Source organism: Sus scrofa, chromosome 12 (assembly GCF_000003025.6).
Source record: "Sus scrofa isolate TJ Tabasco breed Duroc chromosome 12, Sscrofa11.1, whole genome shotgun sequence".
Classification (NCBI taxonomy): domain Eukaryota; kingdom Metazoa; phylum Chordata; class Mammalia; order Artiodactyla; family Suidae; genus Sus; species Sus scrofa.
In genome coordinates, this window is record NC_010454.4 from 59,276,459 (window position 1) to 59,300,322 (window position 23,864).

General features: G+C 45.5%; 1 protein-coding gene across 1 annotated transcript in view; it reads left to right on the forward strand.

Moving 5' to 3' along the window:
- Positions 1-23,864, forward strand: part of NCOR1 (nuclear receptor corepressor 1) — a 135,697-nt gene that overhangs the window by 19,591 nt on the left and 92,242 nt on the right. Inside the window, 3 exon segments of the mRNA XM_021066291.1 lie at positions 7,081-7,214; positions 15,191-15,383; positions 20,347-20,529. Coding sequence (XP_020921950.1) covers positions 7,081-7,214; positions 15,191-15,383; positions 20,347-20,529 — 510 coding nt within the window.

Genomic DNA, 23,864 nt, shown 5'->3' on the forward strand with positions numbered 1-23,864 from the left:
AGTGGTGTCAGCTCTTCTCTAAATGCTTGATAGAATTCGCCTGTGAAGCCATCTGGTCCTGGACTTTTGTTTGTTGGAAGTTTTTTATTCGCAGTTTCAATTTCATTACTTGTGATGGGTCCATTCATCTTTTCTATTTCATCTTTAGATTAGTCTTGGAAGATTGTACTTTTCTAAGAATTGGTCCATTTCTTCTGTGTTTTCCATTTTATTGGCATATAGTTGCCTGTAGTGGTCTCTTATGGTCCTTTATATTTCTGTGATGTCCTTAGTATTTTAGAATCAGCTTGTCAATGTCTGCAAAAAAAGCTTCCTGGATTTCTACTGTGATTATGTTAAATCTGGAAATTAATTTGGGAGAGTACTGACATCTTCCCTTTGAATCTTCTGGTCCGTGAACATTGCGTCTCCCTCCATTTATGTGGGTCTGCCGTAATGCTTCTCGGTAATGTTGGGTAATTTTCATTGTGCAGGTCATGTACATCTTTTGTCACATTTATTCCTAAGCATTTAATTAACTAATTTATTGGCTGCCCACGTGGAAGTTCCCAGGCCAGGGATTGTACCCGCACCATAGCAGCCACCTGAGCTGCTACAGTGGTAATGCCAGATCCTGTACTTGCTCAGCCACAAAAGAACTCCAATATTTGATATTTTTGATGCAGTTGTACCTTGTACTGCTTTTTGGATTTCAGCTTTCAGCTCTTTACTGCTACTATGTATATGGATCATGTATCCTGCAAAATTGTTATTTCTACTGGTTTTTTAATGGATTCCACAGGATTTTCTATGTATGATCCTGTAGCCTGAGAATAAAGACAGCTTTGCTTCTCTCTTTGCAAACCAGATGTCTTTTCTCCTTCTTGCTTATTGCACTGGCTAGAACCCCTAGTGGAGCGTAGAATAGAAGGCTGAGAGTGGACGTCCTTGCCTGGTTCTTAAGACGGAATCATTCAGTCTTTCACCATTAAGGAAGGATGTTGTTAGCTTGGGAAGTATTCCTTGTATTTTCTTACAGAGTCATTGTAGGATAAGTATTTTTTCTTTCTTGGATGTTTGATAGAATCAAAGCCATCTGGGCCTAGAATTTTCTTTTCTTTTCTTTTTTTTTTTTTGTCTTTTTGCCTTTTCTAGGGCTGCTCCTGCAGCACATGGAGGTTCCCAGGCTAGGGGTCGAATTGGAGCTGTAGCTGCCGGCCTATGCCAGAGCTACAGCAACGTGGGGTCCGAGCCGTGTCTGCAACCTACACCACAGCTCACGGCAACACTGGATCCTCAACCCACTGGGCAAGGCCAGGGATCGAACCCACAACCTCATGGTTCCTCGTTGGATTTGTTAACCACTGGGAAACTCCCCTAGAATTTTCTTTGTGCAAAGAATTTAACTTAAGAATTCAAGTCCTTTAATTGTTATAATTGAGATTCTTTACTTGTTTTGAGTCACTTTGGGTAACTTTTGTTCAAGATACTAAATATCTTTTTTTTTTTTTTTTTGCCTTTTTTTTAGGGCCACACCTGCGGCATATGGAGGTTCCTAGGCTAGGGGTCGAAGCAGAGCTGTAACTGCCAGTCTACACCACAGCCACAGCCACACCAAGTCCGAGCTGAGTCTGTGACCTCCACCACAGCTCATGGCAACGCCAGATCCTTAACCCACTGAGCGAGGCCAGGGATCCAACCCGTGTCTTCATGGATGCTAGTCAGGCTTGTTACTGCTGAGCCACACCGGGAGCTCTGATAGTAACTATCTTGGCATACGTTGTTCTGCTCTTTATTTCCATGCCGTTTCAGTGTCTTTCAGATCTGCTGTGGTGTCTTTCCGCATGTTGGTAATGTGTTTCTTTTCCCCTTTTGTTCTTTATTAGTCTAGCTAGACGCTTATCAATTTAGTAGATTCTTTTCTTTGAAGAACCAGCTTTAGCTTCATCCATTTACACTATTTTAAGAAAGTGCTGATTTCTGCTCCATGTTTTCTTCCTTCTGTGATTGCCCACATGTGTATGATTTAACTCCTTTCACTGCCTATTTCCAGGTTTCTTTTTGTTATCATTTTCTTTTTGCCTGAAGAACCTTCTTTTTTCAGTGTAGGTCTTTTGGCAGTGAACTCGCTCACCATTTATTTACCTGAAAAAGTTTATTTCCACTTTATTTTTGAAGAATGCTTTCAGTGGACATAGAATTCTAGGTTGACAGTTATTTTCTTTCTGCATCAAGAGATGTTGTTGGTTGTGCCCTGGCCTTCATGGTTTCTGACTGGAAGTCTTTGTCCATTCTTACCTTTATTTATATATATATATATTTTTTTTTTTCCTTCTCTCATTGCTTTTAAGACTTCCCTCTTTTTCACTTGTTTTCAGTAGTTTGATTACAGAATGCGTTGTTGTACTTTTTGAATGTATATGTTACTGTTTTTAGCATTCACTGAACTTCTGCTTCTGTGTATTTGTAATTTTCATAAAATTTGGGCAATGTTCAGCTATTATTTCTTCAGGTATGTTTTCCTGTCTCCTCTATTCCTAGTTTCCTTCAGAGCCACCAGTTACTCTTCTGCTATCCTCTAGGTCACTGAACCGCTGGCCTTTTTCTTTTTTTAATCCATGATTTTTTTTTTTTTTTTTTTTTTTTTTTTTTTGGCTGAATTGGCGACATATAGAAGTTCCTGGGCCAGGTATCAAATCAGAGTGAAGCTGTGACCTACACCACAGCTGTGGCAACTCCGGATCCTTAACCCACTGTGCCAAGCCAGAGATCAAACCTGCACCTCCACAGTGACACAAGCTGCTGCAGTCACATCCTTAACTCACTACACCACAGTGGGAACTCCTCTTTCATTTTTTTAAAAATCCATTTGCGGCAAACAAAAACATGAAAAAATGCTCAATATCACTGATTATTAGAGATATGCAAGTCAAAACTACCATGAGATACCACCTCACACCAGTCAGAATGGCCATCGTTAATAAGTCCACAAATGACAAATGGAGAAGGTGTGGAGAAAAGGGAACCCTCCTGCACTGTTGGTGGGAATGTAAGCTGGTACAACCACTATGGAAAACAGTCTGGAGATAACCTTAGAAATCTATACATAGAATTACCATAAGACCCAGCAATCCCACTCTTGGGCATATATCCAGACAAAACTTTCCTTGAAAGAGACACATGCACCTGCATGTTCACTGCAGCACAGTTCACAACAGCCAAGACATGGAAACAACCCAAATGTCCATCGACAGACAATTGGATTAGGGAAGATGTGGTATGTATGTGTGTATATGTGTATACACACACACGCACACCCCCACACACACAGTGGAATACTACTTAGCCATAAAAAACAACAAAATAATGCCATTTGCAGCAACATGATGGAACTAGAGACGTAAAGTGAAGTAAATCCGAAAGAAAAAGACAAATACCACATAGTATCACTTATATCTGGAATCTAATATACGGCACAAATGAACCTTTCCACGGAAAAGAAAATCATGGAGTCGAAGAACAGACTTGTGGTTGCTGAAGGGGTGGGGAGGGAGTGGGATGGAGGCGGAGCTTGGGATTAATAGATGCGGACTGTTGCCTTTGGATGGATTAGCAGTGAGATTCTGCTGTGTAGCCCTGGGAGCTATGTCTAGTCATTTATGATAGAGCATGATAATGTGAGAAAAAAGAATGTATACATGTATGTGTGACTGGGTCACCTTGCTGTGCAGTAGAAAATTGACAGAACACTGTAAGTCAGCTATATTGGAAAAAAAAATTATATAAAAAAAAGCAAAGATTTCTCCTTAAAATAAAAATAAAAATCCGTTTGTTTCATTTTGCTGTGACCTCATGTTCAGTGTTTGTTTTTTTGTTTTTGTTTTTGTTTTTTTGTCTTTTTAGGGCACATGCAGCAGGTGGAAGTTCCCAGCCTAGGGGTCGAATCAGCTGCAGGCCTTCTCCACAGCATCTCAGGATCTGAGCCTCAGCTGCCACTTGCATCACAGCTTATGGCTACGCCAGGTCCTTACCTAAGCCACTGAGTTAGGCCTGGAATCAAACCCATGTCGCCATGGATACTAGCTGGGTTTGTAACCTCCGAGCCACAGCGGCAAATCCAGGGATCTTTTCTTCTATAATTTCCAGCCCACTGTTGACATCATCCTGTGAAGCCCTCATTGCAGGCACCGGACTTTTCATTTTTAGCTTTGTATGACCATCGCTGGCTTTTGCGTGTTCCTTGGAGGACGTTGGGTTCCTTCTCATTAACGCTGAAGTTACTTTTGAGGTTTATTTTTAAACTTCTTGGGGCGAGTTTAGAGTAGTCTCTCTTTTCTAGGTCTCATTTATCCGCCAGTCCTGAACGCGTCTCTCCTGGGGTATCTCCTGAGTGTCTCTGTATTCGGTGAGCTCACTCTCTGACTGGAGGAAATTCGAATGCGTTCTGGTCCTGTGTGAGCCCTGGGGGTGGCGTGTCCTTCCTTCTCACGGTTTCTCAGCGGGAGTTCCGCTTCTCGCGGCTGGGCATTCACAGATTGGCCCTGAGCCCAGCTCTCGAGGGAACCCCAGTTCATGTTTCAGGAGACCTTTTCTGTGTCGCCGCCTTCTCTCCGCAGGTCTCCAGAGAGGGTCTCTCTGCTGTGCTTTCCTGCCCTCGCCCGGCGGCTGCTCCAGTGCATGAGAGTCTGGGTGCTGTTTGAATGTCCCTCCCGGAAGGACTTGCTTCCAGAAGGGAAGGCCCAGGGTATGGTAGGGCGGCCCATGTGTGTCACGTTGCTCAGGGCCAGTCCTGTGCCGCCTGCCGTCCCGGGGCCGAAAGGGCTCCTGCCCTGTGTCCGGGTTACCCGCTGCTGTGCGCGTGTGGTCTGCAGGGCGCTGCCTGGGCGGAAGCACCGTGTTGCTCCATTTCCCTCCTTGCTCTTAAGTTTGTCTTGCTGGGCGCATCCTTCCTTCCTTCCTTTTTTTTTTTTTTTTTTTCAAGTTTTATTGAAGTCTTGTTGATTTATAGGGTGAATTCGGTTGTAAGGGCGCATCCTTTAGAAATTCTTTCGGAGAGGCCGTGCTTGGTGAATTTTCTGAGCTCTTGAGTTCTGGGAAGTTTGTAGCCCTAAAACTGGAATGATGCCTTTGTTACCGAGTTTGTGGGTTCACGTTTGTGTTGCTCCGAACTAGGAATGTGCATTTGTTTGGTTCTCCCCAGCGCTGCTGGTGAGAGGATCCTTCCTTGCGGGAGGTGTGTTTCTCAGGACCAGTAGTAGAGTTTCTGTCGTTTCTTTCGTCCTCGGTTTTCTAAAATCTTGTCAGGTTCGCTGTGGACTCATGTTAAGGAATCTGTTCAGCTTTTCTCTCAGGCCCTTTTTCATCTGAGGACAGGCTTTGCGGACTTGGGAGGAGTGCTCTTCTGCTGCTGCTTAGACGACCGCCGCTCGCCCGTGGACTGCAGGGGCCGTTTCTGACTTGAACCTGTGATCCTGTCTTGGTGCCCTGCTGTGCTCGGAGAGAGTCCCTCGGTCCTGCTGTTGCTTATTGCCTTAGCCCTGCACCTGTGTCTGTTCTTCTGTTGTTCAAGTTCAGGGATCACCTTTTTAATTTCTTTGATTGCTGTCAGGTTCTTTTTGAGGGTATTAGTCATACTTCTGCGTCCTTTTTTACTTTGACTTTAAATCTTTTATCTGTGTCTTTTGATGTAAATTTTTTCTTTTTTTTTTTCTTTCGTAACTGCCCCGTGGTGTATGGTGCTCCCAGGCCAGGGATCAGATCCGAGCCACAGTTGTGGCCTATGCTGAATCCTTAACCCACTGTGCTTGCTGGACCAGGGTTCGAACCTGTGTGTGTCTCAGAGCTGTAGAGACACTGCTGATCCTGTTGCACCACAGCAGGAACTCCTGGATGTAAATTATGTATTTATTTGTTTGCTTTTTAGGGCAGCACCTGCGGCATGTGGAAGTTCCCAGGCTAGGGGTTGAATTGGAGCTGTATCTGCTGGCCTACGCCACAGCCACAGCAACATAGGATCCGAGCCTCATCTGCAATGTACACCACAACTCACGGCAATGCCAGATCCTTAACCCACTGAGCAAGGCCGGGATCCTTAACCCACTGAGCAAGGCCGGGGATGGAACCCTCAACCTCACGGTTTCCAGTCGGATTCGTTTCTGCTGCACCGTAATGGGGAACTCCAGTACTTCGTTTTTTAATGGCTGAATGACACTCCATCGTATAGATACACACCGCACGGTTATGTGTGAGTCAGCCGACACTGGGATTCTTGTTTTGGCTGTTGTGATGAATTCTGCATTGAAAATTTGTGTACAAATTTTTGTATTTGGGTATATGCTTTTAGTTAATTTGTCTACATACCTAAGAGTGAAATTCCTAGATTATTTGATAATTGTGGATTTATATGTTTGTGATTGCGTCTAGATTTTTTTTCTTTTAAGAAAAACCTTTGATCTTTTCAATAAAAAGTCAGCAAAAGAAAGTAGGAAAAGACACATAAAAACTCCCACCTAGAGTGATGGAAAAGCTCTTACTCTTAACTAGCAAGTCGATTCTCTGCATTTAGCTGGATGGCTTCTGTGACCTTTCCAGCTTTACCCTTTTTGCATTTAAGAAAGAAATGGTTTTTAGAATTTCATAGTGAACATAGGGATTTGAGAACCTACTATGTGAATAACATAGATTGGGAGTTACTCTGATGTATTATTAGGGGAATAGATCAAATATAGGTTGAACACGAAGTCTCATTTTGAATTCTTTTTTCTTTCTTTTTCTTTTCTTTTTTTTGTCTTTTTGCCTTTTCTAAGGCTGTACCTGCGGCACATGGAGGTTCCCAGGCTAGGGGTCGAATCGGAGCTGTAGCCGCCGGCCTGCGCCAGAGCCACAGCAAAGCATTTTGAGTTCTTTTGAGTGATACGCAGTTACTGCCGACCGTTTCAGGTGTATGGGAAGGAATGAGGTGGGTGCCGGAGTGCTGCCATCATCACTGTTCTGTCCGTACTTAGTGGTCCGTAACTGTCTGTGTGCAGTTGAACTTGGTTTGGTTTCGTGATGCTTTCCACTGCTTGGTTAGGAGTTAATTTTTGATTATTTTACTACTAGGAATTTGCAGTCCCTGACTACCGTTCTTCTCATCTTGAAGTCAGTCAGGCGTCACAGCTCTTGCAGCAGCAGCAGCAGCAGCAGCTTCGCAGACGGCCTTCCCTGCTTTCCGAGTTTCACCCGGGTTCCGACAGGTAAGGGGCTCTCTGTGCTGCTTCCATCCAGACTGAACTTGGGAAGTGTGTGTAAACTCCACAGGGGTTTCATTTATTTTATTACCTGAAGTTTAATTTTGTTGTATTTATTTTATTATCTTACTAACAGTGCTGTGACTGGCCATTTACACTTTGTACTTTTGTTTCATTTTCGGCCGCCGTGGGACACATGGGGTTCCCAGGCCAGGGATCCGACTTGAGCTGCAGTTGCAGCCTGTGCCCCAGATCCTTTGAACCCTCTGGGCTGGCCTGGGATCTAACCTGTGTCCTGGTGCTGCTGTGGAGACACTGTCGGTCCTGTTGTGCCACAGCGGGAACTCCTATCGTCTGTCTTTTTTGCTCTCTTAGAGTAGTTGACCGTAACGTTACCAGAGTTCCGAGTTAATGCTGTGTGGCTGGACGTCGGGGAGACCTAGCCGTGAATCGTGGCCGGCTGCCGTGGCCTCGGTCACATCGCGTGAACCGTGTTGTCAATTCAGGCTGCGTGTAGAGCCACTTGGGGAGGTTTCAAAACGTGCCTAAGTCTCATCTCAGTGATCACATCACTCTCTGGGTTTGGGCCCAAGTCACTCGTTTGCGGCCAGGGTTGCCCACTGAGGGGTTTAGTCTCCTCGGGCCGTAGTTTTCTCCCGGTAAAAACGAGGGTAACAGTGGCGTTGTCTGCAGGGGATGGTGAGTATTTGGTCAGGTACCGGTGCCCCGGTCCCTGGTAAGGACTCATCTTCTCCAGTGGCCTCACCATCTCTGCTTTTACTCCATTCTCTCTTTTAACCCAAAGCACCTCGAAGTACAGCTGCCTTTATTAAATCACCTCTCTTGCTTCCTTGTATCACGGACCTACTTCATGGCCGCATCCAGGGCATATGGGAGTTCCTGGGCCAGGGATTTGAACCCACTCCTCTGCGGTGACCCAAGCTACCGCGGTCAGATTCTTTTTTTTTTTGTTGTTTTTTTTGTTTTTTTTTTTTTGTCTTTTGGTCTTTGTTGTTGTTGTTGTTGTTGTTGCTATTTCTTGGGCCGCTCCCGCGGCACATGGAGGTTCCCAGGCTAGGGGTTGAATCGGAGCTGTAGCCACCGGCCTACGCCAGAGTCACAGCAACGCAGGATCCGAGCCGCGTCTGCAACCTACACCACAGCTCATGGCAACGCCGGATCGTTAACCCACTGAGCAAGGGCAGGGATCGAACCCACAACCTCATGGTTCCTAGTTGGATTCGTTAACCACTGCGCCACGACGGGAACTCTGCGGTCGGATTCTTGACCTTGTGCTCCACATTGGGAATTGCCCTGACTTTCTACTTTAAAACTGGTTTTTACTGTTTAGGTTTGAAAATGATAAAAAGTTTGAACTTATTTGGTCATGTTTAAAATTATCATAAAATACATCTCTTGGTAAAGGTTGTGGAGAAAATTCAGATGGTTTTCCCCCTTCTATCTAGCAAATATACAAAAATAGTTTTTTAAAAAAGGGCTAAAAATGTCCCTTGCATAAAGAAGGAGAGGCCACAGCACAGCCATAAACTCGGAGACGTGGCCTTTGAGGAAGGACTGAGGAGACCCGTGTGCAGTGTGGCCTCCTGGCTCCAGCCGTTGTCAGAGAAGCAGTGGGGAGCAAAGGGAGTGCTGAACGCTCCCTAATTTGGGAAAATGGAAGGGTGTGGTGAGTGGTTTGCTTGGGAACCCCTCATGCCATCCTGCAGGAAGGGCGGACACCGTGTGCCAGTGTCCACACCTCAGGACTGGGGTACTCGTGTGGCAGGTGGTGTGGGCCAGGGCCCTTAGCGAAGGCCCCGAGTGAGTTTTCTCCTCCTTTGCCCCATTCCTCTGTTGCCTCAGGCTGTGGAAAAGGGTATAGAAAGCCACCTCCAGTCCTTGATGTGTAGACAGACGCAAGTCAGGCAAAGTGGGGAGGCGTGAGGAGAACCCCCCACACTGGTCCACAGCAAAGAGGGAGTCTGGGGAGGGCTGCCCACAGTGTGCCTGAGCAGGGGTGAGGGCCACCGCGCACAGGGAAGGCGTATTCCTGGAGAGGAAAGTTAAAGCTGTGCAGTCTGCCAAAGGCAGAGACCGCCGTCCGCAAGAAGGCAGAAAGAAGGAGCGGGCCCCGTGAGTGTGTGCCTCTAGCACTTAACACCGAAGGGTTCAGAAACAGAGTAAGACAGCCGTGTCAGATGAAGTGAGAGACCGGACTCTCCTGTGCCCTAAGCCCTCCATTGTATGTATGTATGTATTTATTTTATTTTTTATTTATTTTTTGTCTTTTGTCTTTTTCAGGGCCATACCCACGGCATATGGAGGTTCCCAGGCTAGGGGTCCAATTGGAGCTACAGCTGCCGGCCTACCCCACAGCCACAGCAAGGTGGGATCCGAGCCGCGTCTGCGACCCACACCACAGCTCACGGCCACGCTGCATCCTGAACCCACTGAGCGGGGCCAGGGATCGAACCCGCAACCTTATGGTTCCTAGTCAGGTTCATTCAGGGAGTTCCACGACGGGAACTCCCAGCCCTCCACTTTAAATTTGGTATGTAAAGTGATGAGGAACAAGGAATAGAACAGGTGGTTAAAAAGTCTGGGAAGAAAGTCTTTGATGTGATGAGTGGATGCAGAAGAAAAGGACAGAAGTTGAAAGAAGTTGATAAATACGGAGAACACATTCAGATCATCCCACGTCATAAGAACGTGTGTTTCCAAAGCGGAGACCCTGGTAAAGGAAAGGAAATAACATATTCATGGTTTAAAAACCCCGCAGCCTTTTATTCCCCTTGAAGAAGGAAGAACTTCGTAGGTTGATGGGACATACCTTGCTCCAAGAAAAATGTGCACGAAGTGGTCAGTAGCAGCACAGCTCCTGGCTGAGTGTCTTGGAGTGTAAGGGTGAGGAAGAGACTCAGGACACCGGGAAGCAGAACACGTCCTCAGTGGTGGATCTGAGAAGACAGCAGAGTAGCAGCTACACAGTGCTGAGAAAAATTCCATCCAAGGATATTGTATCAGATGCATTTAAAAACGACGGGCAGACGTGTTTTGATGTGAAAACACTGAGCATCTGAAACCTTGAAGAATTTCTAAGTGGTAGAATTCGGTCAAAGAGAGGCTGGGAGCTGTGGTCAAAGGACCACCGTAGCCATAAACCACTCAGGTAACACCTAGGTAATCATGGTTCTTTAACCGAGTGTCGGGAGTAAATCCTGCCAAAGTGAAAAGAAGGTAACTACCCAGATCAGAGGTGTGGTGAGTCTTGGGAGAATGTTCAAAGGTGTGCGTTTGAGGGACCCTCCCACACTGTTGGTGGGAATGGACAGTGGTGCAGCCGCTATGTGTGTGTCAAGGGTTCTCAGAAAACGAAACAGAAACATCATGTGCCCAGCAGGCTGCGCACATACCCAGACAGAACCACCGTTGAAAAGGATCCCTGCACCCGTGTGTTCACAGCAGCACTATTCCCAACAGCCAGGACGCGGAAGCAACCTAAATGACCACCCACAGACGAATGGATTAAAAAGATGTGGTACGTGGTGGAATATGACTCAGCCATAAACAAAAATGAAATAATGCATCTGCAGCAACATGGATGCAGCTAGAATTTCTCATATTAAGTCAGTCAGAGAAAGACCAATACCATATGATATCACGTATCTGTGGAATCTAAAATATGGCACAAATGAGCCTATCTACAAAACAGAAACAGACTCACAGACCTGGAGAACAGACTTGTGTTTGCCAGGGGGAAGGGAGAGGGGGCGAGAAGGACGGGGAGTTTGGGGTTCGTAGAGGCAAACCGTTCCGTTAGAGTGGATGAGCAGTGAGGGCCTCTGTGCAGCACAGGGAGCTCGATCCAGTCTCCTGGGATCGACCGTGATGATGGGGAGATAGGAGGAGAAGAGTGTGTATATGTGTGACTGGGTCCCTTTGCTGAACAGCAGGAATTGGCGCAACATTGTAAATCAACTGCACTTCAGTAAAAAAATACAAAAAAGGTATTCATTTGAAAAGTGATTTGATGACTTCCAGAATGGAAACATGTTAGGTAAAAAAGAGTTCCACCTTCTTAATGCTTTTCATAATTATTTTCCTTACACTTTAGCAAAAATTTTTTAGGGACTGATTTCTTGTGCTAACAGAGCATTTACCTGGAATATAGCAGTCCCTTCCATTTTTAAGCTTTATTTCATTTCTAAAATATGTTTGTGTAAAAGTAAACCAAATACTCTATATTTTATTATTTTATTTTTTGTCTTTTCGCCATTTCTTGGGCCACTCCCGCGGCATATGGAGGTTCCCAGGCTAGGGGTCTAATCTGAGCCGTAGCCACCGGCCTACACCAGAGCCACAGCAACGCGGGATCCCAGCCGTGTCTGCGACCTACACCACAGCTCACGGCAACGCCGGATCCTTAAGCCACTGAGCAAGGCCAGGGATCAAACTGGCAACCTCATGGTTCCTAGTCGGATTCGTTAACCACTGAACCACGATGGGAACTCCCAAATACTCTGTATTTTAAAAATACTCTGTGTGATTCTTCTGTTTTATTTTTGCTTTTTTAAAATGATTTTTATTTTTTGCATCATGGCTGGTTTACAGTGTTCTGTCAGTTTTCTTCTGTACAGCAACGTGACCCAGTCACACGTACATACATACATATACATTCTTTTTCTCACATTATCATGCTCCATCGTAAGTGACTAGATAGAGTTCCCAGTGCTATACAGCAGGTTCTCATTGCTAATGCATTCAGAGGCAATAGTTTGCATGTGTTAATCCCAGACTCCCAGTCCCTCCCACTCCTCCCCCTCCCCCTCGGCAACCACAAGCCTGTTCTCCAAGTCCATGAGTTTCTTTTCTGTGGAAAGGTTCATTTTTGCCATATGTTAGATTCCAGATACAAGTAACATCATATGGTATTTGTCTTTCTCTTTCGGATTTGCTTCACTCAGTATGAGAGTCTCCAGTTGCATCCATGTTGCTGCAAATGGCATTATTTTGTTGTTTTTTATGGCTGAGTATATTTTTGCTTCTCTGTCCATCCATCCGTATATGAACATAAAATGATGTCTTGGAAGCCGTTCATCCCTGATTATAGCGTTGTTTCTATGTGATTTGCTACTTAGTGCTGTTATATATCTTCTGGGAATTTTTTTGTTAGCAAATTTATATCATTTTATAAACACAGTGGTTATAAGGAGTCATTTCTGTGTGAATATCATCCATCATGTTTCCTAGATTTCATTGGAAAAATGGCTCTCAATAACATTTAGAGTATTTGGATAGTTAGATAAGCCAATGCAGAATAGTTGAGATAGTTTTAAGTGTTATAATAGATTTACTGAAAATTCGGTTTTCCCTTCAGCTACCAAGGAAGCCAAATCATATTTATACATTTTAAAACTAAAGTGAAATTATTTAGTTTCAGATAGCCTTCCTTAGCTGGAAATAATAAATAAATTGATGTAATTCTCGATTGTCTTTGTGGGCCACTGTTTTGAATAGCTATAAACTTTATGACATATTTCCCTAAATAAGGGTTACCTTTTTTTTTTTTTTTTTTTTTTTTTGTCTTTTTGCCATTTCTTGGGCCTCACCCACGAGGTTCCCAGGCTAGGGGTCGAATCGGAGCTGTAGCCACCGGCCTACGCCAGAGCCACAGCAACGTAGGATCCGAGGCACATCTGTGGCTGTCTGATCCACAGCTCACGGCAACGCTGGATCCTTAACCCACTGAGCAAGGTCATGGATCGAACCTGCAACCTCATGGTTCCTAGTTGGATTCGTTAACCACTGAGCCACGACGGGAACTCCAAGGGTTACCTTTTCTTTAATATTAAAATGATAAAGTGTAGGTATATTACAGTAAAAAATCCATTTGATAATTTAAATGTTTTAGGAGATAATGAAAGTCAGTAAAATATAGGAAATTTTAAGTTTAAAACTCTATAGAGACTTTTCAGTATGAAGAGCTGGTGGGCTTTTTGTTGACTTTGGAAGCCAACAAAGCTTCCATTTTATTTTTCTGTTTGTCAGTTGGTAGATAATTTGCGTTGTTTTCACTTTTGGACTGTTGGGGATAATGATGCTGTGAACATTCGGGTGCAGGTCTTTGTGTGGCTGTGCATGGACTCGTTTAAGAAAAAGGACTAGGAGCAGAGCTGCTGGGTTAGGTGGTGGGTCTGTTTGTTTCCCATTTGGAAAACTGCCAGACTAGAAAGTGGCTGCACCATTATATGGTGTTCGATATATTTTTTAATTTTTTTATTTTATTTAGATATTTTTTAATGCACATTTTTTAACTCATTTCTTTTTTCTTTTCTTTCTTTCTTTCTTTTTTTTTTTTTTTTGAAAGTTCCTGTGCCAGGAATTGGTTGGTTTTTTTTTTTTTTTTGTCTTTTTGCCATTTCTAGGGCCACTCCCGCGGCATATGGAGGTTCCCAGGCTAGGGGTCAAATCGGAGCCTCGTCTACAACCTACACCACAGCTCAAGGCAACGCCAGAGCCTTAACCACTGAGCGAGGCCAGGGATCGAACCCACAACCTCATGGTTCCTAGCCGGATTCGTTAACCACTGAGCCACAACGGGAACTCCTGGGCCAGGAATTGAACCTGTGCCACAGCAGTGACCTGAGCCACAGTGGTGACAACCCTGGATCCTTATCCTGCTGAGGCACTAGGAAACTCTGGATGTTAGGAGTTTTTTGGGTTGTTGTTGCTGCCTTTTTTTTAGGGCTGCGTCCGCAGCATATGGAGGTTCCCAGGCTAGGGGTTGAATTTGAGCTATAGATACCAGCCTACACCACAGCCACAGCAGTGCCAGATAGGAGCCGAGTCTGCGACCTACACCACAGCTCACGGTAGTGCTGGATCCTTAACCCCACTGAGCGAGGCCAGGGATTGAACCCACATCCTCAGGGATACTTGTTGGATTCATTACCACTGAGCCACAAGGGGAACTCCCGTATTTACTTATTTATGCATGAATAATTTCCTCCTCCTAGAAAGAATTGGCAAGCTGACATGGGAAATAGTCTGACCTCTTGATGAATCGAGAGCTTTCCAGACTCTGCTTTTCTGAATTGCCCCGTGCCCTGGCTTCCTGAGGCCCCCAGCACTGGGTATACCTTGCCCTCCGGCTTTGGTAAATCTCCCAGGTGGAGTGGCTGGAGGTACAGCGTGATCCTTGGAGGTCACCTTTGGTAGGTTGTGTCCTAAACAGGTGCCCAGTTGAAGGGACACCGGCGGGCTGGGGTCCCTTTGGGGCCGAATGTCAGGCTCTGTGCCCCAGAGGGCAGCGAGTGCTAACGGAGGTTCTCCAGGAGATCTCCGAGCAGGCCAGCAGCAGCTCTCTTCTCCGTGCCGTGTCAGGGGGTTGGCCTTTTTCTGCACAGGGTGCTTGGGTGTGGTGCTTCACCTCTGGCTGCTCTGTGCAGGATGCGTTTGAGGGACTGGAAGCACGTGCCAGAGCCCTGGAGGAGGACAGGCTGTGGGATTGGGTGGGGGTGCAGCGCAGTCAGGGGGAGGGACGTGAGCCGCCACCACCCGACAGTCGGCAAAGGGGAGGGAGGAGGCCCAGGTTGGCTCAGAGCCCACGTTGCTGTGGCAGTGGTGTAGGCCGGCACCTGTAGCTCCGATTCGATTCCTGGCCTGGGAACCTCCGCATGCGGCAGGTGTGGCCCTTAAAAGCAAAAAAATAAAAAAACAAAATAAATCTGCAAATGGAAGTCTTCGGTTACATCTTTTACTATTTTACCACCAGCACGCCCAGCTCCCCTGAAGAAACTCTTTCCGTCGGAGTTAGAGGTTTCATAGCACTTCAGGGTGGGGGCCTCTGGTCTCCTGGGGTGGGAGAATTCACTTGGAAGGGAATGAAAAGCTGTGCTTGCTTTCAGAGTTCACCCAGGGGTATTAGCCGCAAGTTGTGCATCGCGCAGACGTGGTCAGTGATTGTCGTCTTTGTGCCTTAGGCCCCAGGAAAGGAGAAGTGGATACGAGCAGTTCCACCCGGGCCCTTCCCCGGTGGACCATGACTCGCTGGAGTCCAAGCGGCCTCGCCTGGAGCAGGTTTCCGACTCCCACTTCCAGCGCATCAGTGCTGCCGTCCTCCCTTTGGTGCACACGCTGCCAGAAGGACTGAGGTCTTCTGCCGATGCTAAGAAGGTAAATATTTGTGCTCTTACCCTGTGGAGTTGTCGGTCTGAAATGTTTGTTTATCCGTGTTCCGGCACAGCGCCTCCAAGAAAGTCCCATTATGCCAGTCTCTAAAGGTTAGTGCTATGGGAAAGTAAAAATTCGGTTAAACAAAACTGAAAGCCACAGACTTAATGCTTCCGACTTTTTACAAGTCAGTACTTTTGCCTTTCTGGTAAATGAACACAGCAAGAAAAATTGCTGTTGAGTGGCTCTCCAGCATCTTGTACCCGTGTGCTGGGCTGTAAAGTGTGGTCACGGGTACTCCAGAGCACCACACATTCGTTAGATTTAATTAAATTTAAAACAATTCCCTTAAATTTGGTTGCAGTTTATTAACTTGCTACATGAAACAAGGCAGGTTTTAGTTAAGGTTTAACAGTGCTTATAATTTTTGTAAAGAACATTTTTTTCTAATTTATATGAAATTTTTTTTTCTAATTTATGCGAAAAAATATTTTTTACATAAATGTTCCTGCGTGTTTTTCCTGGAAAAAGTTATCTATAATTCTGTCTTGGAGATAACTAATTTTTTTTTTTCCTTAAGGGCTGCACCTGTGGCACATGGGAGTTCCCAGGCTAGGGGTCCAACTGGAGCTGCAGCTGCTGGCCCACACCAAGCTCATGGCAATGCCGGATGCCTAATCCACCGATCGAGGCCTGGGATCAAATCCGCATCCTCCTGGATCCTAGTCGGGTTCCCACTGAGCCAGGATGGGAACTCCCTGAAGACAACTACCTTTAATATGCAGCTGTATTTTGCGACATTCCACACAATGTGTGTTGTGGATTTTAGAGAAGGTTCTATCAAGATCCAACCTCTTTTCCTCTCATGTTGTCTTCTTCTCTTGTGAAGTGCATGCTTGTGGATTATGTGCTAGTTCTGTTTCTGGGTTTGTCGTGTTCAGCTGCCTGCCGTGCTTATCATCGAATCTGCAGATTAGGATGTGCTTGGCACTTCGTAGGCAGGAAGTAAAGATTTGTTTTAGGAAGAATAATTCTTTAAAACTCTTTTACCATTGTCAGATGTTGATACCTTTTATCCTTTTGCCTTGTTGTTGTCAAATCGCTTTCCTGCAAAGTTCGTTTATCTTTATGGCTCATAGCCCTTTTCACCCTGATACCAGGTAGGTGAGTACCCACACATTTTCCTTAAATTTTTATGCAGTGAAAAGTGATTGAAAACATAGTGAATACATTTGCAGTTTACTTTCAGATAGATCAACTGGGGGAAAGAAAGTGTTACAGACAAAGCAAATATTGCAGAATGTTACCTAGTGAATCTAGGTGAAGGGTGATTGATTATCTGTTACACTAGTCTTTTAACTTTTGTATCAATTTGAAAATTTAAAGAACAGTAAGTTGGAGTTTCCGTGGTGGCTCAGCGGTAAGGAACCTGACGAATTACCATGAGGATGTGGGTTCCATCCTTGGCCTCGCTCATCGGGTTAAGGATCTGGTGTTGCTGTAAGCTTTGGTGTAGGTCGGAGGTGGCTCGGATCTGGCACTGCTGTGGCTCTGGTGCTGGTGGCTACAGCCCTGATTTGACCCCTTGCCTAGGAACTTCCATATCCACAGTTGCGGCCCTAAAAAGGTAAAATAGACAAACAAAAAGCATAATAAGTTGTGTGGGGAAAGCTCTGTGTTAAGCTAGAGATGAGCTAAGCTGGGAATTTTGAGACGAGCTTTACCATGTGAAATATCTGTATTATAGTCTTTTGATTTATAGCGAATGTTTCTAGCACTTATTTATTTATTTTTACTTATTTATTTTTATTCTATCTTTTCTCTTTTTAGGGCCACGCCCACGGCATATGGAGGTTCCCAGGCTAGGGGTCTAATTGGAGCTGCAGGCCACAGCCACAGCAATGCCAGATATGAGCTGAGTCTGGGACCCACACCACAGCTCATGGCAACGGCAGATCCTTAACCCACTGAGCGAGGCCAGGGATTGAACCCGCAGCCTCATGGTTCCTGGTCAGATTCGTTTCTGCTGCGCCACCACGGGAACTCCATGTTTCTAGCATTTAAAAGAAGGAAAGAAAAAAAATACTGTGAATAAAGGTCTTCTTCCAAGGCTGAATAAATTAGCACAAATGTAATTCATAGCTAGATTTTTTTTTTTGGCAGATAGAGATCTTCAGCCTTCGTCCATGAAAATGTGGCATGTGGGGTCAGAGTGTAGCTGATTGCCATTTTATAGTGGGGAGGACAGGTGTTGAGGAGAATTGAGTGACTAGCAAGTATTTCCTGAATTGGAGCGAAAACCAGGACCTCTGGCGCCCTTTGCCCCTAAGTTATAAATCGTGAGTTTCTGTTTTTTAGAAGTAGGGATTTTTGAAAGAATTAGCATTTGTTAGGTTTTTTTAAAATATTGTTATTAAACCCAGGTACACGATTTATAGAAGAATTAAGTTAGATAAGCTTGAAGGACAAAGTTACAGCCTCCCCAGTTAGATGAAATCATTGTTAACTTTGTAATATTTTTCTTTAACCTGGGTGCACTTTTTTTTTTTTTTTAGGGCCACACCCGCAGCATATGGCCCACGCCAGAGCCATAGATAGCAACACAGGATCTGAGCCAAGTCTGTGACCTGCACCACATCTTACAGCAACGCCGGATACTTAACCCACTGAGCAAGGCCAGGGATCGAATCCGCATCCCTGTGGATGCTAGTCGGGTTCTTTAACCACTGAGCCACCACAGGAACTACAGTTACCACAATTTTGATAAAGAGAAAATTAGGTTTTTTGTTTGAATTCAGCAATCTTCCCCTCCCCCTCCACACCCATGGGGTATGGACGTTCCCAGGCCGGGGACTGAATCCAGACCACAGCTGCAGGCTACACCGTGGCATTAACACACTGGACCACGGCAGGAACTCTTTTTTTTTTTTTTTTTTTTTTTTTGTAAATATCTTTGCTGTTCGCTTTCCTGAGCTCAAGATAATGTGAATACCTTTTTTGGTTTGAGACTTGTTGTGATTTTGTAATACATCTCATACATGTTTGCGGTTTTTTGGCTTTCATTGTGACATAAGATGTGAGGTAGGAATCTAACTTCTGCCCCAAAATAGCTATCAGAAAGTTCCAACACAAGCTTGTAAGGTCCTTGAAGGTGAGCGTCCTTCCTGTTCTGTCACCAGTCTGCCGAGGGCCTGTCACATAGTAGGTGCTCAAGGAATTAGGTTTCTGTTGAATATTTAACTAGAGAAGGAGTCAGGGGAAATAGCGATTTATAGTCGCAGTTCTTAGGGCGTATGCATCAGATTCCCTTGCGGAGCATCTGCAGCACCTGCTGCGTTGAAGTAGAGTTTGTTTTGCTCTTCCAGCAGTGAGCTCGTATGCCTGTGGTAGGAGAATGGTGTTATAGAGCACGGAAGTCCTAATGCTTCGTGAGTGACTGTTTCCTGCACGTGAATGTTTTAAAGCTCTCGGGGTCAAACTGTCTCATAATTAAGAAGTAGTCTTTGAGGTCAGTGAAGACCTTAGGAAGATTTGGAAGGTCTGGATTTAGAGTTTTCATGTAGTGCAGGCAGTAGCGGGCATAGGTAATTCTAGAGACCTGCTCTGCTTTTCTGTGTTTAAGGAGGCCTGGAATGTCGAGAATAAACTGTGCAGACATTTTCTCGTATACTTTCTTGTTTTTAAAGGTTGATGAAAATGCTTATACCCTGAATCTGCTTTTGGTTTTGGTGAAGCTTATTGTTTTCTACTGGAAGCAGATGACCTCAAGGATTAAGAAAGGAAGCGTGGCGTGCCGGGTTGACGGCTGTGAAAGAATTGACTGTAGTCAGAATGCAGATGGAGCTTTAAGAGTCGTATTATTTCTATTAGAATTGCTCTTGCTGTTGTGAGTGCTCTGCTTAGCGTTTATAGGTTTTAAGTAATAATTATGTCCCGTTTTCCCCAGCAGTCTTATATTCAGCTATATTGTTGCAGCTATCAGGACTGTACATATTATGTTGCAGTGAAATACCTGTTCCCAGGTGTCCCGGAACAACTGTCCAGGTGTGGTTGAGCGCATTCCTGGTTAGAACTACGGATTTCTCAGAGTCGCTTAATCATTACTTAATACGTTGAGGGCTCTCTATTCCGACGAAAGTGCTCCTCTGGCTTCTTACAGCCTAAGCAGAACTAGTACCGTAATCTCACTTTCGTCTGCTTTCCATGGTCCTTATATCTTCCCCTTAGACTGGAGACTGGTGTGTGTGTGTGTGTGTGTGTGTTGCGGGGGGTCTTAGATTTGGCGGGGAGGGCCCTTCAGTCTGTTGCAATTCCCTCTGGTTTGGGGGTGGAGTGGGGTGGTGTCTTTGGCTGAACAGATGCCATGTGCACTGTAGGGTGGGCAGGCTTCGTTGCCCTTAATGGGGGTAGGCCTGCCGGGTGTTGTAGCCCCGAGAGTTCTGGGGCATTTCTCTGAAGTCTGTACCTCAGTAATGGGCCTTGGAAAGCCTGAGGAGTTTGATAGGAACTGTTGGCCACATCATAGCCGTTACTTTGTGTGGGCAGTGGGCACACAGAGGGTACATGTTCACACCTTTTGGAGGAAACTTACCAGGAAACAGCTGAGGAATTGGTAGCTTCCTTTGTCATGACTGGATTGTTATTTCTGCAGAAATTCTCTGTAGTCTCAGTGTTAGTGTATGAAGGGCTTATCAGCCACTTAGCGCCTTCATTCTGGATAGCTTCTAGCATCTTCAGAACCGGGACGGATGTGTCTGAACTATAAACGTGTGTAAACATCGGGGGGGTCTGTGCGCCCGCGGGAGGCGGGGGAGGGAGGGAACGACAGCCCGTGTTCCCAGGACCCCCTCGCGGAGAAACGGCACCCGTGGCTCTGTTAAGGGTTACAGCTGACTTTTCTCAGGAGAATCTTGATGCTGACCTTGGCTGTTAGTGAAAAATCAGTTGTTGATTTTCTTCTCTCAAGGATCCGGCATTTGGAGTCAAACATGAAGCTCCTTCCTCTCCCCTCTCTGGGCAGCCATGCGGAGATGATCAGAATGCCTCACCTTCAAAACTGTCAAAGGAAGAGCTGATACAGAGCATGGATCGTGTCGATCGAGAAATTGCGAAAGTAGAACAGCAGATCCTTAAACTGAAAAAGAAGCAGGTAAGTGTTTGGTTTGACTGCTTACCCGAGTCGAGGAATCTGTGTGTCTCCCTAAGGAAGATAACGTTGAGTTTCCGTAGCTTTAACTTCATGTAAAGGGAATCGAGCCTGGTATGTTCTGTGACTTGCATGTTTTTGCTCTTAGTTTCCTTAGTTCATTTCCCTTGCTGTCTGATGGTGTGATTATAGAGAGAAGAATTTCTTGTCCATTTTGTCTGATCTTTTACTGGGTGTGTTGCTTCTGGTTTCTTGCCCTTCCGCCCAGTGGCACTGTGTTTCTGGTTCACGTGCAGGCACAGGCGCAGGAATTGCACTCCTTGACCCGAGTGTGCGTGTGTGCGTGCATGTGTGTGTGCGCGCGTGTGTGAGTATGCTAGATGAGACCAAGTTGCTGAGGAGGCAGCGCCGTGTCCCTTCCGGTCAGCAGCGTGTTGAAGCTGCTGCTCGTGCATGTCTTTGCCCTCACGTGGCTGTGAAAGAGACGGTTTGCATTTCTCTGATTAAGAATGAGGCAGAGCTCATTTTCATTTGTTTCTGGGTTATTTGTGTTCCTTATGTGGATTGTTATTTTGTCATTTTCTTACTTTTAGTATCCTCTGAAGTCTCCAGTCAGTTGTGTGTATGGATATCACCCCTAATTTTTGGCTTCTCATTTTGCTTTTTTTGGGGAGGGGGTTGTTTTTTGTTTTTTTGTTTTGTTTTGTTTTGGTTTGTTTTTTTCCTTTTCAGGGCCAAACCTGTGGCATATAGAGGTTCCCAGGCTAGGGGTCCAATCGGAGCTGTAGCTGCCAGCGTACACCACAGCCACAGCAACACGGGATCTGAGCCACGTCTCTGATGTACACCACAGCTCAGTGCAACGCTGGATCCTTAACCCCCTGAACCAGGCCAGGGATCAAACCTGCATCCTCATGGAAGCTAGTTGGGTTTGTTAACCACTGAGCCACCATGGGAACTCCCTTTTTTAAAAAAAAACTCTCTTTAAATTTTTAGAAAGTGACAGTTTTGCAAAGTGGCTATGTCATTTAAAATTCCCACCAGCAGTCTATGAGGGAGGGTTTCATTTTCTCTACTTCCTTGTCAACATTTGTTATTTGTTTGTTTTTCTATTTTTAATTTTTATTCTTTTTTAGACTGCACCTGTGGCATAGGGAGGTTCCCAGGCTAGGGGTCAAATGGGAGCTGTTGCTGGCGGCCTACGCCACAGCCACAGCAACGCCAGGATCCGAGCTGCGTCTATGACCTACGTCACAGCTCATGGCAACGCTGGCTGGATCCTTAACCCACTGAGTGAGGCCAGGGATGGAACCTGTGTCCTCAGGCATGCTAGTCAGATTCGTATCTGCCGTGCCACGAGGGAACTGTTTTGTGTTTTTTCTCTAATGGCCATCCTAGTAACTGTGAAGTGTATCTCATTGTGGTTTTCATTTTCATTTCCTTAGTGACAGTGGTGAGCATCTCTTCATGTGCTTTTTGGCCATTTTTTTATCTTCTTCAGGGAACTATTACTCAGATCCTTTGCCCATATTTTTTTAAAGCTGGGTTATCTTTTGATTGTTGAGTTGTAAGAGTTCTTTATATATCCTGGATGCTCAGATATATGATTGTAGATCTTTTCTCTCATTGTGTAGGGTGTCTTTTCACTTTCCTGATAGTATTTATGGATGTGCAGCAGTTTTTCCCCCTTCCTATTTGATTCATTCAGGTATTTATTAAGCAACTATTTAGGGAGATACAAAAGTGATTACAACATGATCAAAGAGATGAGTCGAAAGAATAAGTGATAGCAACCAAAGTGTGAGATTCACGGAATCCTGGCAGTCAAGTCAAATGAAAGTGCTTGGGAAATAAGGCGTGAGATTGCGTCTAGCCTGCAGGGGGCGCGGGTGGGTGGGATTGGGATTAAAAAGAAGACGTCATTGGAATTGCCCGAGATACTCAGTTTGAACTGTGTTTGTCTCTCTTTTTCTTCTCTTGAGACTGTCGATGGTGCTTTTGCTGAGGCTTGCCAGCACGTGGACTTTAATGTCTTTTACAGAACCATGGCTCTTTGGGTGTTTTAGAAGGTGTTTGTTTGTTTTCCTGGTTTTTGAAGGGTTCTTGACCTTTTGGTCTTGGTGTTTGATGGCTTTGAGTCTTGTCCATTCTGGTTTGATTTTGTGCCTTTTCGGCTAGAGTACCTTGTGTAGATTTCTGTCCCGGAGCTTGCTCTTCAGCGTCTCCTTCTGCAGGTTTTGCTTGTTTTCTGTGGAACCTTGCAGGCCCTTCAGAGGCAGTTTCCTTTCCAGCCCTGCTTAGGCGTCCGCCGCCTCCTCGTCGTCTTCCTCCACCTCTTCCTCCCCAGCTGCTAAGTGCTGCCCTCCGCGTACGAGCCCCGAACCGCTCTTGGCCAGAGGCGGCCTTGTTTCAGGGCCCCCCAGGGCAGCCAGAGGCTGTGCCGACGTTTTCATGGCTGTGCCAGGGCTGCTTGTCAGCGACACGTCTGCATCCTCCGCCCCCGCCCCCACACTGACCCTTCCGAAGGATAACTGCTCCTTTGCACCTTTGCCCACTTCAAAGTGCTCGTCTCTGCTGGTCCTTGGTGGACCACCGGAGGCGGGTCTGGGGCCCGGGGGCATCTCTTAGGTGGGAGAGAAGCGAAGGCCCTTGCAGAGGCAGCCCAGCTGGACAGCGTCTCCTGAGGGCCGAAGTCTGCAGTCGGGAGGAGGTCCAGGCTTTGTCTTCTTCCGCTGCCTGTGCTTTTGGTGTCGTGTCTCGGAAGCACCATCCAGGTTGTGCTGTCCAGGGTCCCAGAGATTTATACCTACGTCCTCTCTTCCAAGTTCCACAGTTTTCACTCTTGTATTTTGGTCAGCCTTTTTTGGTGTACATAATTTCTTTAGATTTTGTATGGGACAACCCCAGGATCATTAAAAGTTTACTGTGTTGTCTTTTGAAAAGTGTTACAGTTTGCTTATTACATGACTCTCAGTCCACCAGAAATTGAATTTTCGTGTCTGCCTCAAGGCCGTGGTCCACAGGAGTGTTAACGCTGTGTGGATAGTTAATCGAAAAGCTCTTCCTTTGCCAGCTCCGCTGCACGTTTAGCTCTGTTCTAGTTCAGGTTCGTAGCTCTGTGCGGATTGATTTCTGGGCTTTGCATTCTTATTTATTGGCCTTTTTGTGGGATTGTGATGTAGGAATATGATAGATATCCTTCTAATTACTAGAACTTTATAATAATTCTCTTTTTTTCCAGACAGACAAACCCTACTTCTACGGGCATGTTTTAACTTTGTAAAGTTTTTTTTTTTTTTTTTTTTACCACCTCATATAACTTTTAGAATCCTCTTTTT